General features: G+C 48.2%; 1 protein-coding gene across 2 annotated transcripts in view; it reads right to left on the reverse strand.

Moving 5' to 3' along the window:
- LOC135020888 (uncharacterized) overlaps window positions 1–18,877 on the reverse strand; it is a 106,854-nt gene that overhangs the window by 15,694 nt on the left and 72,283 nt on the right. For both annotated transcript variants that reach the window (XM_063953213.1, XM_063953214.1), the window contains 2 exons: window positions 17,193–17,398; window positions 15,980–16,056 (listed from right to left, as the gene is read on the reverse strand). In XM_063953213.1, coding sequence (XP_063809283.1) covers window positions 15,980–16,056; window positions 17,193–17,398 — 283 coding nt within the window. The remainder of the gene's footprint in view (window positions 1–15,979; window positions 16,057–17,192; window positions 17,399–18,877) is intronic.

Below are 18,877 nucleotides of genomic sequence, written 5' to 3' on the forward strand. Positions count from 1 at the left end.
CGGAATGAATATGCAATCACTTTGTGAGTCTCTTAACCAAGAGCCACTGGGTGGCACTATTTCCTCAGCTGCGGCACTATGCAATCTGTACAACCCCAAACTTAACTCCCAGGTATAATAATATTGCTTGTATAGCAAGCAAAGTTTAAACTCGATAATCCAGCAAGTGTTATACAGAGTCCTCTTCTGAGGTTGGACGTCCCGATGTAGCACCGGCCGGTGCTATGCAGCGCTGGGTGGTGTGGTAGGCACCTCAACAGGAACCGCGGCAACACAGTCTAGAAGAAGCGTCAGTATATCCCTATCGCAAAACAATGGGGAATAGAGACCCGTGAAAGTCCATAGAAGGGGCTAGTCCCTTCCATAAACATAGAAGAGGCTCTTAAACACCCTTGTGGTGCACAAAAGATATGTGCGGAGAAGGTAGAGAGAGAGGGCAGTATGGGGTCTATTCATGAAGCAGAGAAAAGCCCTGTTTTGCGGTAAACAGGGCTTTTCTCTGCTTACCGCAATTCACAGAGCCGGTTACCGTGGAGAAGTCTCTGACTTCTCCAGCGGTACCCCCGCTCTGTGCCTGAATCGCATCACCATACCTTTGTATGGTGAGTGCGATTCATGAAGGTGCGGAAAGCTCTGCTTTCCGCTTCTCCATGGAGTTCAGGTTCGCCATCTGAGGACGGCGTAACCTGAACTGCGGTGCGGAGACGTCAGGGAAGCTCAATGCTTCCCTGATCGCTGCTCGGCACCTCGCGCTGGCTCCGCCCCCCGACCTCCCAGCAACCACTGCGGCCTGCCGGGAGGTCATCAAGCTGCGCATGCGCAAAGGGACCCGTCACTGGACCCCGCGCATCGCAGAGAGGGACCGCCGGAGAAGACGTCACCGTGGGAGCCCCAGACACCGCAGCGCATCGTCGGAAGGGTAAGTATACATGAATTGCTACTTATCACGGCTATACATCGCATCGAAGCGATGCAATGTATAGTGATAAGTAGCAATTCTGATTTCGTTTTCTACATGAATAGACCCCTAAGTGAGGGTAGCTTTGATAAGGGAGGAGAGGAATGGATTGCGAGGGGGGTGGTACCAAGTATGGGGTAATGTAAAAGAGGAAAGGGGAGATTGTTAGTAAAAGGCAGTAGGGGGGACAGACAGTGTTAGTACCTGGGGTAGTTTCAAGGCCTTGCAAGTGAATAGCAGCAGCAGGTGTCAGAGCGTCTCTAGAAACACCAGTCGATTGAAGGCCTTGGAAGTTGCAATCACGAAGTCCCTCGGATGTCAGCAAGAGGGACTGGCAGTCTCAGCAGCACAATTAGGGATGGGGCACTGTAGTAACATCAGATCCGTGCAGGGACGGATACACGGCCGCACAGCAGGTCCACACTCCCGCCGGCTCCCGCGGCCATCCACAAGGGCATGGGTGGGGGCGGTTAACAGCAGCCCTAACGCGTCAGGCGGCCCCTGTCAGGAAAGCGTCCACAGCAGGGGATAACGCACAGCCACGGCAATCCCCGCGGGTACCTCCGGCGGCGCAGAGCCGGTCGGGTCACGAAGGCCTCAGAAGGATCGGCCGTGCTTGTGAAGTGGGCGGTCCAGTGAGCGATGGAGGGACAGCCCGTGCTGCACCCCGACCCACGATGCAGAAAGGCAGGAAGGCTTCCTCCGTCCGGCAGGCAGCAGCTCCGTATGAAGCAGGAAACCCAGCTGTGGTGTCACAACGAGGGGACCCTCCGCCCGGCGGCTCAGGCCTCCCGAGCACAGCCCCGGGTACCCACGGCCGGAGACTCGGTGGGGGCGCCGCCCCACGAGGCAGGTAAACGAGTGCCCTGTAGTGTAGTCTCCCCGAAAGAGCTGATCAGTGATGTGGGGGGTAAGGGTCGGTGGAGGGGGCAGGGTGGTCGATGCTTCAGTGGCTTCAGACTAGAGATGAGCGGGTTCGGTTTCTCTGAATCCGAACCCGCCAGAACTTCATGTTTTTTTTCACGGGTCCGAGCGACTCGGATCTTCCCGCCTTGCTCGGTTAACCCGAGCGCGCCCGAACGTCATCATGACGCTGTCGGATTCTCGCGAGGCTCGGATTCTATCGCGAGACTCGGATTCTATATAAGGAGCCGCGCGTCGCCGCCATTTTCACACGTGCATTGAGATTGATAGGGAGAGGACGTGGCTGGCGTCCTCTCCGTTTAGAATAGATTAGAGAGACACTTGATTTACTAATTTTGGGGAGCATTAGGAGTACTCAGTAGTGTACAGTGCAGAGTTTTGCTGATAGTGACCAGTGACCACCAGTTTTATTTATAATCCGTTCTCTGCCTGAAAAAAGCGATACACAGCACACAGTGACTCAGTCACATACCATATCTGTGTGCACTGCTCAGGCTCAGGCCAGTGTGCTGCATCATCTATTATCTATATATAATATTATATATATCTGTCTGACTGCTCAGCTCACACAGCTTATAATTGTGGGGGGAGACTGGGGAGCACTACTGCAGTGCCAGTTATAGGTTATAGCAGGAGCCAGGAGTACATAATATATTATATAGTGAGTGACCACCAGACACACAGTGCAGTTTATTTAATATATCCGTTCTCTGCCTGAAAAAAGCGATACACACAGTGACTCAGTCAGTCACATACCATATCTGTGTGCACTGCTCAGGCTCAGGCCAGTGTGCTGCATCATCTATATATATTATATATCTGTCTGACTGCTCAGCTCACACAGCTTATAATTGTGGGGGAGACTGGGGAGCACTACTGCAGTGCCAGTTATAGGTTATAGCAGGAGCCAGGAGTACATAATATTATATTAAAACAGTGCACACTTTTGCTGCAGGAGTGCCACTGCCAGTGTGACTAGTGACCAGTGACCTGACCACCAGTATATATAATATTAGTAGTATACTATCTCTTTATCAACCAGTCTATATTAGCAGCAGACACAGTACAGTGCGGTAGTTCACGGCTGTGGCTACCTCTGTGTCGGCACTCGGCAGCCCGTCCATAATTGTATATACCACCTAACCGTGGTTTTTTTTTCTTTCTTTATACATACATACTAGTTACGAGTATACTATCTCTTTATCAACCAGTCTATATATTAGCAGCAGACACAGTACAGTGCGGTAGTTCACGGCTGTGGCTACCTCTGTGTCGGCACTCGGCAGCCCGTCCATAATTGTATATACCACCTAACCGTGGTTTTTTTTTCTTTCTTTATACATACATACTAGTTACGAGTATACTATCTCTTTATCAACCAGTCTATATATTAGCAGCAGACACAGTACAGTGCGGTAGTTCACGGCTGTGGCTACCTCTGTGTCGGCACTCGGCAGCCCGTCCATAATTGTATATACCACCTAACCGTGGTTTTTTTTTCTTTCTTTATACATACATACTAGTTACGAGTATACTATCTCTTTATCAACCAGTCTATATATTAGCAGCAGACACAGTACAGTGCGGTAGTTCACGGCTGTGGCTACCTCTGTGTCGGCACTCGGCAGCCCGTCCATAATTGTATATACCACCTAACCGTGGTTTTTTTTTCCTTTATACATACATACTAGTTACGAGTATACTATCTCTTTATCAACCAGTCTATATATTAGCAGCAGACACAGTACAGTGCGGTAGTTCACGGCTGTGGCTACCTCTGTGTCGGCACTCGGCAGCCCGTCCATAATTGTATATACCACCTAACCGTGTTTTTTTTTTCTTTCTTTATACATACATACTAGTTACGAGTATACTATCTCTTTATCAACCAGTCTATATATTAGCAGCAGACACAGTACAGTGCGGTAGTTCACGGCTGTGGCTACCTCTGTGTCGGCACTCGGCAGCCCATCCATAATTGTATACTAGTATCCAATCCATCCATCTCCATTGTTTACCTGAGGTGCCTTTTAGTTGTGCCTATTAAAATATGGAGAACAAAAATGTTGAGGTTCCAAAATTAGGGAAAGATCAAGATCCACTTCCACCTCGTGCTGAAGCTGCTGCCACTAGTCATGGCCGAGACGATGAAATGCCAGCAACGTCGTCTGCCAAGGCCGATGCCCAATGGCATAGTACAGAGCATGTCAAAACCAAAACACCAAATATCAGTAAAAAAAGGACTCCAAAACCTAAAATAAAATTGTCGGAGGAGAAGCGTAAACTTGCCAATATGCCATTTACCACACGGAGTGGCAAGGAACGGCTGAGGCCCTGGCCTATGTTCATGGCTAGTGGTTCAGCTTCACATGAGGATGGAAGCACTCAGCCTCTCGCTAGAAAACTGAAAAGACTCAAGCTGGCAAAAGCACCGCAAAGAACTGTGCGTTCTTTGAAATCCCAAATCCACAAGGAGAGTCCAATTGTGTCGGTTGCGATGCCTGACCTTCCCAACACTGGACGTGAAGAGCATGCGCCTTCCACCATTTGCACGCCCCCTGCAAGTGCTGGAAGGAGCACCCGCAGTCCAGTTCCTGATAGTCAGATTGAAGATGTCAGTGTTGAAGTACACCAGGATGAGGAGGATATGGGTGTTGCTGGCGCTGGGGAGGAAATTGACCAGGAGGATTCTGATGGTGAGGTGGTTTGTTTAAGTCAGGCACCCGGGGAGACACCTGTTGTCCGTGGGAGGAATATGGCCGTTGACATGCCAGGTGAAAATACCAAAAAAATCAGCTCTTCGGTGTGGAGGTATTTCACCAGAAATGCGGACAACAGGTGTCAAGCCGTGTGTTCCCTTTGTCAAGCTGTAATAAGTAGGGGTAAGGACGTTAACCACCTCGGAACATCCTCCCTTATACGTCACCTGCAGCGCATTCATAATAAGTCAGTGACAAGTTCAAAAACTTTGGGTGACAGCGGAAGCAGTCCACTGACCAGTAAATCCCTTCCTCTTGTAACCAAGCTCACGCAAACCACCCCACCAACTCCCTCAGTGTCAATTTCCTCCTTCCCCAGGAATGCCAATAGTCCTGCAGGCCATGTCACTGGCAATTCTGACGAGTCCTCTCCTGCCTGGGATTCCTCTGATGCATCCTTGCGTGTAACGCCTACTGCTGCTGGCGCTGCTGTTGTTGTCGCTGGGAGTCGATGGTCATCCCAGAGGGGAAGTCGTAAGCCCACTTGTACTACTTCCAGTAAGCAATTGACTGTTCAACAGTCCTTTGCGAGGAAGATGAAATATCACAGCAGTCATCCTACTGCAAAGCGGATAACTGAGTCCTTGACAACTATGTTGGTGTTAGACGTGCGTCCGGTATCCGCCGTTAGTTCACAGGGAACTAGACAATTTATTGAGGCAGTGTGCCCCCGTTACCAAATACCATCTAGGTTCCACTTCTCTAGGCAGGCGATACCGAGAATGTACACGGACGTCAGAAAAAGACTCACCAGTGTCCTAAAAAATGCAGTTGTACCCAATGTCCACTTAACCACGGACATGTGGACAAGTGGAGCAGGGCAGGGTCAGGACTATATGACTGTGACAGCCCACTGGGTAGATGTATGGACTCCCGCCGCAAGAACAGCAGCGGCGGCACCAGTAGCAGCATCTCGCAAACGCCAACTCTTTCCTAGGCAGGCTACGCTTTGTATCACCGCTTTCCAGAATACGCACACAGCTGAAAACCTCTTACGGCAACTGAGGAAGATCATCGCGGAATGGCTTACCCCAATTGGACTCTCCTGTGGATTTGTGGCATCGGACAACGCCAGCAATATTGTGTGTGCATTAAATGTGGGCAAATTCCAGCACGTCCCATGTTTTGCACATACCTTGAATTTGGTGGTGCAGAATTTTTTAAAAAACGACAGGGGCGTGCAAGAGATGCTGTCGGTGGCCAGAAAAATTGCGGGACACTTTCGGCGTACAGGCACCACGTACAGAAGACTGGAGCACCACCAAAAACTACTGAACCTGCCCTGCCATCATCTGAAGCAAGAAGTGGTAACGAGGTGGAATTCAACCCTCTATATGCTTCAGAGGTTGGAGGAGCAGCAAAAGGCCATTCAAGCCTATACAATTGAGCACGATATAGTAGGTGGAATGCACCTGTCTCAAGTGCAGTGGAGAATGATTTCAACGTTGTGCAAGGTTCTGATGCCCTTTGAACTTGCCACACGTGAAGTCAGTTCAGACACTGCCAGCCTGAGTCAGGTCATTCCCCTCATCAGGCTTTTGCAGAAGAAGCTGGAGGCATTGAAGAAGGAGCTAAAAGGGAGCGATTCCGCTAGGCATGTGGGACTTGTGGATGCAGCCCTTAATTCGCTTAACAAGGATTCACGGGTGGTCAATCTGTTGAAATCAGAGCACTACATTTTGGCCACCGTGCTCGATCCTAGATTTAAAGCCTACCTTGGATCTCTCTTTCCGGCAGACACAGGTCTGCTGGGGTTGAAAGACCTGCTGGTGACAAAATTGTCAAGTCAAGCGGAACGCGACCTGTCAACATCTCCTCCTTCACATTCTCCCGCAACTGGGGGTGCGAGGAAAAGGCTCAGAATTCCGAGCCCACCCGCTGGCGGTGATGCAGGGCAGTCTGGAGCGACTGCTGATGCTGACATCTGGTCCGGACTGAAGGACCTGACAACGATTACGGACATGTCGTCTACTGTCACTGCATATGATTCTCTCAACATTGATAGAATGGTGGAGGATTATATGAGTGACCGCATCCAAGTAGGCACGTCACACAGTCCGTACTTATACTGGCAGGAAAAAGAGGCAATTTGGAGGCCCTTGCACAAACTGGCTTTATTCTACCTAAGTTGCCCTCCCACAAGTGTGTACTCCGAAAGAGTGTTTAGTGCCGCCGCTCACCTTGTCAGCAATCGGCGTACGAGGTTACATCCAGAAAATGTGGAGAAGATGATGTTCATTAAAATGAATTATAATCAATTCCTCCGCGGAGACATTGACCAGCAGCAATTGCCTCCACAAAGTACACAGGGAGCTGAGATGGTGGATTCCAGTGGGGACAAATTGATAATCTGTGAGGAGGGGGATGTACACGGTGATATATCGGAGGGTGAAGATGAGGTGGACATCTTGCCTCTGTAGAGCCAGTTTGTGCAAGGAGAGATTAATTGCGTCTTTTTTGGGGGGGGTCCAAACCAACCCGTCATATCAGTCACAGTCGTGTGGCAGACCCTGTCACTGAAATGATGGGTTGGTTAAAGTGTGCATGTCCTGTTTTGTTTACACAACATAAGGGTGGGTGGGAGGGCCCAAGGACAATTCCATCTTGCACCTCTTTTTTCTTTTCTTTTTCTTTGCATCATGTGCTGATTGGGGAGGGTTTTTTGGAAGGGACATCCTGCGTGACACTGCAGTGCCACTCCTAGATGGGCCCGGTGTTTGTGTCGGCCACTAGGGTCGCTAATCTTACTCACACAGTCAGCTACCTCATTGCGCCTCTTTTTTTCTTTGCGTCATGTGCTGTTTGGGGAGGGTTTTTTGGAAGGGACATCCTGCGTGACACTGCAGTGCCACTCCTAGATGGGCCCGGTGTTTGTGTCGGCCACTAGGGTCGCTAATCTTACTCACACAGCTACCTCATTGCGCCTCTTTTTTTCTTTGCGTCATGTGCTGTTTGGGGAGGGTTTTTTGGAAGGGACATCCTGCGTGACACTGCAGTGACACTCCTAGATGGGCCCGGTGTTTGTGTCGGCCACTAGGGTCGCTAATCTTACTCACACAGCTACCTCATTGCGCCTCTTTTTTTCTTTGCGTCATGTGCTGTTTGGGGAGGGTTTTTTGGAAGGGCCATCCTGCGTGACACTGCAGTGCCACTCCTAGATGGGCCCGGTGTTTGTGTCGGCCACTAGGGTCGCTAATCTTACTCACACAGCTACCTCATTGCGCCTCTTTTTTTCTTTGCGTCATGTGCTGTTTGGGGAGGGTTTTTTGGAAGGGCCATCCTGCGTGACACTGCAGTGCCACTCCTAGATGGGCCCGGTGTTTGTGTCGGCCACTAGGGTCGCTAATCTTACTCACACAGCTACCTCATTGCGCCTCTTTTTTTCTTTGCGTCATGTGCTGTTTGGGGAGGGTTTTTTGGAAGGGACATCCTGCGTGACACTGCAGTGCCACTCCTAGATGGGCCCGGTGTTTGTGTCGGCCACTAGGGTCGCTTATCTTACTCACACAGCGACCTCGGTGCAAATTTTAGGACTAAAAATAATATTGTGAGGTGTGAGGTATTCAGAATAGACTGAAAATGAGTGTAAATTATGGTTTTTGAGGTTAATAATACTTTGGGATCAAAATGACCCCCAAATTCTATGATTTAAGCTGTTTTTTAGTGTTTTTTGAAAAAAAACACCCGAATCCAAAACACACCCAAATCCGACAAAAAAAATTCGGTGAGGTTTTGCCAAAACGCGGTCGAACCCAAAACACGGCCGCGGAACCGAACCCAAAACCAAAACACAAAACCCGAAAAATTTCAGGCGCTCATCTCTACTTCAGACGCGTTCCTCCCGAGGTTCGCGCCATAGGCAGGCAGCCCTCCACGCCGTCAGCATTAACGGCTCGACTTCGGTGGATAATAGGTCCACAGGGGCGAGTAAGATATCAAAACGTTCCTTAATACTCGGGGAACACACTCCTATGAAATATGTAACCCCATGAAGGCTAGAAAGGGAGGATTGGAGTGGATTACTCTAGCCCCTGTGTAGAGACAGATTAAAAAGCGGCCACGCTAGATGCCGGAAGTCTTAAGTTGAACAATTTTAAGAGAAATGGTCTTTAGATAAACAATGCCCAAGGTACTGTATTGTCTCAAAAACTAATCACAACATTCCACAAATTATGTCACAATTTCAAAGAATAGAAGGGCGGAGTTTAACTGAAATGATCATTTATAATTCATCAATGTGTTTCGGTAATGTGTGGCATTACTGGGCATAGACCCAGCAATTTGACATTCAAATACCTATTTATTTGTCAAGTTAATTTTCCGGGACATCATTTTGAAACGGCAGTCTATGCATCATTTAAGTAACCTGCCTGTTTAATAATAGCCGAACACTCAAGTTATGTCCTGTGTTATGCAAACTAACGTTGAAGACCGCAGTCACCAGTATTTACAATGGAGACTGCAGTCTGGCCTAATTTAACAAGGTGATAACTGCACCAGTTTCAGATAATGGGGCCAATTCAGTAAGGTTAGCAGATTCTGCTAATCAGCAGAATTTGCTAGCCTTTAGCGCGCATGCTGGGCAAGGCCGCCCAGCATGCTGACCGGCGCCTCCCCCCCTGCTTCAAGCAGAAATTGCGAACAGCACGCAATTTCTCTGACGTCCTAAGTGGATGCTGGGGACTCCGTCAGGACCATGGGGAATAGCGGCTCCGCAGGAGACAGGGCACAAAAGTAAAAGCTTTAGGATCAGGTGGTGTGCACTGGCTCCTCCCCCCATGACCCCCCTCCAAGCCTCAGTTAGGTTTTTGTGCCCGGCCGAGAAGGGTGCAATCTAGGTGGCTCTCCTAAAGAGCTGCTTAGAGTAAAAGTTTTATTAGGTTTTTTATTTTCAGTGAGTCCTGCTGGCAACAGGCTCACTGCAACGAGGGACTTAGGGGAGAAGAAGTGAACTCACCTGCGTGCAGGATGGATTGGCTTCTTAGGCTACTGGACACTAGCTCCAGAGGGACGATCACAGGTACAGCCTGGATGGGTCACCGGAGCCGCGCCGCCGACCCCCTTGCAGATGCTGAAGAGAGAAGAGGTCCAGAAATCGGCGGCTGAAGACTTCTCAGTCTTCATGAGGTAGCGCACAGCACTGCAGCTGTGCGCCATTGCTCTCAGCACACTTCACACCAACGGTCACTGAGGGTGCAGGGCGCTGGGGGGGGCGCCCTGGGCAGCAATGAAAGTACCTATACTGGCTAAAAATACATCACATATAGCCTCTGGGGCTATATGGATGTATTTAACCCCTGCCAGGTTGTCAGAAAAACGGGAGAAGAAGCCCGCCGAAAAGGGGGCGGGGCCTATTCTCCTCAGCACACAGCGCCATTTTCCCTCACAGAACTGCTGGTGGGAAGGCTCCCAGGCTCTCCCCTGCACTGCACTACAGAAACAGGGTTAAAACAGAGAGGGGGGGCACTTATTTGGCGATATGATTATATATTAAGATGCTATAAGGGAAAACACTTATATAAAGGTTGTCCCTGTATAATTATAGCGTTTTGGTGTGTGCTGGCAAACTCTCCCTCTGTCTCCCCAAAGGGCTAGTGGGGTCCTGTCCTCTATCAGAGCATTCCCTGTGTGTGTGCTGTGTGTCGGTACGTGTGTGTCGACATGTATGAGGACGATGTTGGTGAGGAGACGGAGAAATTGCCTGTAATGGTGATGTCACTCTCTAGGGAGTCGACACCGGAATGGATGGCTTATTTAGGGAATTACGTGATAATGTCAACACGCTGCAAGGTCGGTTGACGACATGAGACGGCCGGCAAACAAATTAGTACCTGTCCAGGCGTCTCAAACACCGCCAGAGGCTTTAAAATGCCCATTTACCTCAGTCGGTCGACACAGACACAGACACGGACACTGACTCCAGTGTCGACGGTGAAGAAACAAACGTATTTTCCTTTAGGGCCACACGTTACATGTTAAGGGCAATGAAGGAGGTGTTACATATTTCTGATACTACAAGTACCACAAAAAAGGGTATTATGTGGGGTGTGAAAAAACTACCTGTAGTTTTTCCTGAATCAGATAAATTAAATGAAGTGTGTGATGATGCGTGGGTTTCCCCCGATAGAAAATTATTGGCGGTATACCTTTTCCCGCCAGAAGTTAGGGCGCATTGGGAAACACCCCTTAGGGTGGATAAGGCGCTCACACGCTTATCACAAGTGGCGTTACCGTCTCCAGATACGGCCGCCCTCAAGGAGCCAGCTGATAGGAGGCTGGAAAATATCCTAAAAAGTATATACACACATAATGGTGTTATACTGCGACCAGCGATCGCCTCAACCTGGATGTGCAGCGCTGGGGTGGCTTGGTCGGATTCCCTGACTGAAAATATTGATACCCTTGACAGGGACAGTATTTTATTGACTATAAAGCATTTAAAGGATGCATTTCTATATATGCGAGATGCACAGAGGGATATTTGCACTCTGGCATCAAGAGTAAGTGCGATGTCCATATCTGCCAGAAGATGTTTATGGACACGACAGTGGTCAGGTGATGCAGATTCCAAACGGCACATGGAAGTATTGCCGTATAAAGGGGAGGAGTTATTTGGGGTCGGTCCATCGGACCTGGTGGCCACGGCAACAGCTGGAAAATCCACCTTTTTTACCCCAAGTCACATCTCAGCAGAAAAAGACACCGTCTTTTCAGCCTCAGTCCTTTCGTCCCCATAAGGGCAAGCGGGCAAAAGGCCAGTCATATCTGCCCAGGGATAGAGGAAAGGGAAGAAGACTGCAGCAGGCAGCCCATTCCCAGGAACAGAAGCCCTCCACCGCTTCTACCAAGTCCTCAGCATGACGCTGGGGCCGTACAAGCGGACTCAGGTGCGGTGGGGGGTCGTCTCAAGAGTTTCAGCACGCAGTGGGCTCACTCGCAAGTGGACCCCTGGAGCCTACAAGTAGTATCTCAGGGGTACAGATTGGAAATTCGAGACGTCTTCCCCTCGCAGGTTCCTGAAGTCTGCTTTACCAACGTCTCCCTCCGACAGGGAGGCAGTATTGGAAACAATTCACAAGCTGTATTCCCAGCAGGTGATAATCAAAGTACCCCTCCTACAACAAGGAAAGGGGTATTATTCCACACTATATTGTGGTACTGAAGCCAGACGGCTCGGTGAGACCTATTCTAAATCTGAAATATTTGAACACTTACATACAAAGGTTCAAATCAAGATGGAGTCACTCAGAGCAGTGATAGCGAACCAGGAAGAAGGGGACTATAGGGTGTCCCTGGACATCAGGGATGCTTACCTCCATGTCCCAATTTGCCATTCTCACCAAGGGTACCTCAGGTTCGTGGTACAGAACTGTCACTATCAGTTTCAGACGCTGCCATTTGGATTGTCCACGGCACCCCGGGTCTTTACCAAGGTAATGGCCGAAATGATGATTCTTCTTCAAAGAAAATGGACGATCTCCTGATAAGGGCAAGGTCCAGAGAACAGTTGGAGGTCGGAGTAGCACTATCTCAAGTAGTTCTACGACAGCACGGGTGGATTCTAAATATTCCAAAATCGCAGCTGTTTCCGACGACACGTCTGCTGTTCCTAGGGATGATTCTGGACACAGTCCAGAAAAGGGTGTTTCTCCCGGAGAAGAAAGCCAGGGAGTTATCCGAGCTAGTCAGGAACCTCCTAAAACCAGGAAAAGTGTCAGTGCATCATTGCACAAGGGTCCTGGGAAAAATGGTGGCTTCTTACGAAGCGATTCCATTCGGCAGATTTCACGCAAGAACTTTTCAGTGGGATCTGCTGGAAAATGGTCCAGATCGCATCTTCAGATGCATCAGCGGATAACCCTGTCTCCAAGGACAAGGGTGTTTCTTCTGCGGTGGCTGCAGAGTGCTCATCTATTAAAGGGCCGCAGATTCGGCTTTCAGGACTGGGTCCTGGTGACCACGGATGCCAGCCTGAGAGGCTGGGGAGCAGTCACACAGGGAAAAAATTTCCAGGGAGTGTGATATAGTCTGGAGACTTCTCTCCACATAAATATACTGGAGCTAAGGGCAATTTACAATGCTCTAAGCTTAGCAAGACCTCTGCTTCAAGGTCAGCCGGTATTGATCCAGTGGGACAACATCACGGCAGTCGCCCACGTAAACAGACAGGGCGGCACAAGAAGCAGGAGGGCAATGGCAGAAACTGCAAGGATTCTTCGCTGGGCGGAAAATCATGTGATAACACTGTCAGCAGTGTTCATTCCGGGAGTGGACAACTGGGAAGCAGACTTCCTCAGCAGGCACGACCTCCACCCGGGAGAGTGGGGACTTCATCGGGAAGTCTTCCACATGATTGTGAACCGTTGGGAAAGACCAAAGGTGGACATGATGGCGTCCCGCCTGAACAAAAAACTGGACAGGTATTGCGCCAGGTCAAGAGACCCTCAGGCAATAGCTGTGGACGTTCTGGTAACACCGTGGGTGTACCAGTCGGTGTATGTGTTCCCTCCTCTGCTTCTCATACCCAAGGTACTGAGAATTATAAGACGTAGAGGAGTAAGAACTATACTCGTGGCTCCGGATTGGCCAAGAAGGACTTGGTACCCGGAACTTCAAGAAATGCTCACAGAGGACTCATGGCCTCTGCCGCTAAGAAGGGACTTGCTTCAGCAAGTACCATGTCTGTTCCAAGACTTACCGCGGCTGCGTTTGACGGCATGGCGGTGGAACGCCGGATCCTAAGGGAAAAAGGCATTCCGGAAGAGGTCATTCCTACCCTGGTCAAAGCCAGGAAGGAGGTGACCGCACAACATTATCACCACATGTGGCGAAAATATGTTGCATGGTGTGAGGCCAGGAAGGCCCCACGAAGGAATTTCAACTCGGTCGATTCCTGCATTTCCTGCAAACAGGAGTGTTTATGGGCCTCAAATTGGGGTCCATTAAGGTTCAAATTTCGGCCCTGTCAATTTTCTTCCAGAAAAAATTGGCTTCAGTTCCTGAAGTCCAGAAGTTTGTCAAGGGAGTACTGCATATACAACCCCCTTTTGTGCCTCCAGTGGCACTGTGGGATCTCAACGTAGTTCTGGGATTCCTCAACTCACATTGGTTTAAACCGCTCAAATCTGTGGATTTGAAATATCTCACATGGAAAGTGACCATGCTGTTGGCCCTGGCCTCGGCCAGGCGAGTGTCAGAATTGGCGGCTTTGTCTCACAAAGCTTATATCTGATTGTCCATTCGGACAGGGCAGAGCTGCGGACTCGTCCCCAGTTTCTCCCTAAGGTGGTGTCAGCGTTTCACCTGCACCAGCTTATTGTGGTACCTGCGGCTACTAGGGACTTGGAGGACTCCAAGTTGCTAGATGTTGTCAGGGCCCTGAAAGTAGGTTTCCAGGACGGTTGGAGTCAGGAAAACTGACTTGCTGTTATCCTGTAGGCACCCAAAAAACTGGGTGCTCTTGCTTCTAAGCAGACGATTGCTAGTTGGATGTGTAGTACAATTCAGCTTGCACATTCTGTGGCAGGCCTGCCACAGCCAAAATATGTAAATGCCCATTCCACAAGGAAGGTGGGCTCATCTTGGGCGGCTGCCCGAGGGGTCTCGGCTTTACAACTTTGCCGAGCTGCTACTTGGTCACGGGCACACCCTGGCTGAGGAGGACCTGGAGTTCTCTCATTCGGTGCTGCAGAGTCATCCGCACTCTCCCGCCCGTTTGGGAGCTTTGGTATAATCCCCATGGTCCTGACGGAGTCCCCAGCATCCACTTAGGACGTCAGAGAAAATAAGAATTTACTTACCGATAATTCTATTTCTCGTAGTCCGTAGTGGATGCTGGGCGCCCATCCCAAGTGCGGATTGTCTGCAATACTTGTACATAGTTATTGTTACAAAAATCGGGTTATTATTGTTGTGAGCCATCTTTTCAGAGGCTCCGCTGTTATCATGCTGTTAACTGGGTTCAGATCACAGGTTGTACAGTGTGATTGGTGTGGCTGGTATGAGTCTTACCCGGGATTCAAAATCCTTTCTTATTGTGTACGCTCGTCCGGGCACAGTATCCTAACTGAGGCTTGGAGGGGGGTCATGGGGGGAGGAGCCAGTGCACACCACCTGATCCTAAAGCTTTTACTTTTGTGCCCTGTCTCCTGCGGAGCCGCTATTCCCCATGGTCCTGATGGAGTCCCCAGCATCCACTACGGACTACGAGAAATAGAATTATCGGTAAGTAAATTCTTATTTTCTGCTTGTTAGCAGAAATTAAGGATGACTCCTGCCGGCACAGCTTAGCTGTGGCCCGCAGGAGTCCCGGCGCCATTTTTGTTGTTGCAGCGGCTGTGTGTGATGTCACACAGCCGCTACGGCCGCACGCCCCCGTTCGCGCGTACCAGCCCACCGTTTCGGCTGGCACGCCCCCGCAACGCTCCGTTTCCAAACAGAGCATTGCCGCCGCCCTGCAACCGCCTCTGCCTGATTGACAGGCAGAGGCGATCGTAATTTCTGCAGCCCCCGCAGAAATTGCAGGCGCATGCGCAGTAGGGCCTGCTGCGAATGCGCCCGCGGCCCCTCAGCAAAAATTCTGTACGAATCGCTACTTGCGATTCATACTGAATTTGCCCCAGTGTTTGGGCTGGTGGGACAGAACCTGGCAGAATATTTTTTCCAAAGTTTTGTGCATTTGCGGTGACAGCTACTGAATGGTACAACTGTCCCAGCATGAGCACAATGATAAATAAAAAGCACATCCCTTTTAGCCACAAACAGCGATAATAAGAGATCTGTTAGTTATTAGGGAAAATCTGTGGGACTAATAAATATGTCCCACAGATTTAACATGTGGATGCAAAATACCCACCACATTGTTACAGGTTCTATAATGGAATGGATAATGGAATGGTGCCTTATTTGATCTGGTCAAGAGTGGGATAATTAGACATTCAGCAGAACATTTAGCAAATCAAAGAAGCACACAACTGGGGAAAACCATGTTGCACTCCAGGTGGGGCAGATGTAACATGTGCAGAGAAATTTAGATTTGGGGGGGGGGGTTAAATTGTTTCTGTGCAGGGAAAATACTGGCTGCTTTTGCATGTAGCCCACAAATATTAGCTTTATATTTATACTGCAATTTAGATTTCAGTTTGAACACACCCCACCTAAATCTAAATCTCTCTGCACATGTTACATCTGCCCCACCTGCAGTGCAACATTGTTTTGCCCAGTTGGGTACTTTTTTTTTGCTTCACAAACATGAATCAGGCTCTACAGTATGTGTTAACATTTTTAAACCTGCCAGATTGCATTATTACATATACTGTAAACTACAGTTTATACTCACCAATCCATCTGGCACCCAGCTGGACATATTCTAGAGCATAGTCAGACAGTCGCTTTTCAGCTTTAAAAGTTTGCCAGCTGTATTAGAAATAAAAGAATACACAGATGAAGACGTACAGCTTTAATAGGGTTCACTACGATCTGCCGGCGGCCGGCCTCCCGGTGACCAGCATACCGGCGCCGGAAGGCCGGCCGCCGGCTTACCGACAGTGTGGCGAGCGCAAATGAGCCCCTTGTGGGCTCGCTGCGTTACGCGCGCCACACTATTTTATTCTCCCTCCAGGGGGGGTCGTGGACCCCCACGAGGGAGAATAAGTGTCGGTATGCCGGCTGTCGGGCTCCCGGCGCCGATATGCTGGTCGCTGGGAGCCCGACCGCCGGCATACTGAAGACCACCCGCTTTAATAATGTTACTTTTAATTATCACATTTAATTAAACAAATAGTAACCAAAGTAAAGGGCCCATACACTATAACGATATGTCTGAGGCTGAAGTCGGATGCTATTTCCCTTGAACTCCCCCGGGACCTAGCCAGGTATGATTCCATACGATTTTGTACTTTTGTGCTATTTTTGCATAAGATATATCGAATGCGATTGATCAAGCCGCGATAAATCGCATGTGATATATTGTATGGCATACAATTGCACCATAAAATACATCTGATGGGCTGGATTATAGGGCCAAGGGGGCTGGGAGTGTCCTGGGGAATGCCAGTCAAACTTGTGCGATACATCACATGCACAAGAACACTATTTTCCATCCAATTCCATGCAATGTCGATATATCATGAGTGCAGCACCAACAACCTAGGGGCTCCGATCCGATGCTCACAGGGCCGCGCAGTGGATCGGATGTAAAAAACATCAGATTTGCCATTTTCATCCGATTTATCGGCCCGAAAGGTCGGAAATTGGATTAAATCGGGCATTATCGTTCTAGTGTATGGGGCCCTTTATAGAGACTGGTAGAGGATTCAAAGTTTCTATAGCTAGAGGTATGATGTCACCTGTTGCAATCCTAACAACCTTAATATATTTAAAGAAAAATGCTTTAAAACAGCAATATTTCACAGCAATTGTTAATATCTGTGGTGTTAAGAGGACTGTACTGGTTATCACGAGCTACTCACTTACATTGTGACTACTATACTAAAATATTTTTTGCTTTTTCTATGTGCTAGTATGGACACAAAACTTGTGATTTAACTCACCCCAAACTATTGTCCCATGTCTCTCCACTGTTGGGGTAAACAATCCAATCAATGTTTACATCTCTGTTTTTGTTGGCAGCAGTTAGGAGTGGACCAACAAAATCAGGGGAACAGCAATTCACCCCCACAGCCACCAGCTGGTTTGTTCCTGCAGCGACTTTTACTGCCTCCTCAAACCTCTCTCCGTAGCTGGTAGATGATATGTTCTGTATCGTTAATAATATTAGTGTTAACATTTATTTATACATCGCCAGCATATTCTGTTGAGCTTGGTAATTGGCAACAAAACAGTAATGATACAGATGTGGGAAATAACAGACAAGCTTATAGTATATATAAAATTAATTAAAACTTCAGTTAGATAGAGCTGAATCTAAAATATCTGAATATCTACATGGGAAATAAAGTGAATTGTAGAAAATCCACTTTACCTCTCGTTCTGCCTAATTGTGCAAGCAAGACAGCAGCTTTGAGAGCATACACAGAATTTGTCTGAACGACTGGCAAACATGGTGGGCTGCATGTGTGTCTGGTACAGCGCAAAAGCCCAAGTTTCTCTTTTTATCTCATTTAAATGTGTAGAAAGGGAGTTGGCAAGACAGGATGGGTATGTGGGATCAACAGTCTCTACGATGTCAGTGACTATGTCGATCCCTGCCTGCAGGTGGCAGTATATCAACTACTTAGAGATCATCCATATTGGCCTGCATGCACAGCCGACGGGGGACCAGCGATGAACGAGCGCGGGGCCGCGCATCGTTCATCGCTGGAGCCTCCACACTGAAAGATATGAACGAGTTCTCGTTCATTTATGAACGAGATCGTTCATATCTTTCAAACAAATCGGCATGTGTGTAGGGCCTATAAGCTGTGAAGGGGACAAGTTCTGCTGCCCCCCTCTCTCCTAATTGAATTGACTATAGTATATATTATTTGAATAGTGTTTATTAGTGCAATAAACCATTTATTTTATTGCTGGCCTTTGATACATTTGGGACTATGTGGTGACTTGGACAAGGTGCCCCTTTGTGGTGCTGTTTTCCTTTGTTTGTGTGTTAAAGGTGATTGGGCTGCCTTTTAGACACTGTTTCTTGGTGAACACATCCAGCTCAATTTGCACTTTATATATTGTGCGGTTATTTTCAATATTGCTTATTTGGAGATAGCAACTGAGTTTTCTTTCTTTTGCATTTTAATGCTGCTCATAGGATGTGAAAACAGTATGTTTTTTTTTTCTTCAAAACTGTGCGAGATGTTTTATGTTAAGTGCCTTTAGTCATTTACATAACATTCTAACATGTGATACATTCATATGGTAGCCAAAAATTAAACCATATGGGTAACTGATGTACACAGAATAAATCAATAAAATAACTTCTTCACAGATTAATTTATGCAGTATGCATGTATCCTTCTTGACTATTCTGCATTTTTCATTTCTTAGTCTGAATTTTCTATGTCACCATTATCTCGCACCTCGCAATTTTGTGGCACCTTGTGAATAAATAATAATAATATTATACTGATTTATGGATCTGTTTTGCCCTTGCACATCAAAAATATGAACTCGCTGTACTTTTTACCACTGCTGCTTTTTCAGGTATTATTTATTTATTAACAGTTTCTTATATAGTGCAGCAAATTCTGCTACGTTTTACAACTGGATATAATTATTTGTCCCTAAA

Source organism: Pseudophryne corroboree, chromosome 2 (assembly GCF_028390025.1).
Source record: "Pseudophryne corroboree isolate aPseCor3 chromosome 2, aPseCor3.hap2, whole genome shotgun sequence".
NCBI lineage: Eukaryota > Metazoa > Chordata > Amphibia > Anura > Myobatrachidae > Pseudophryne > Pseudophryne corroboree.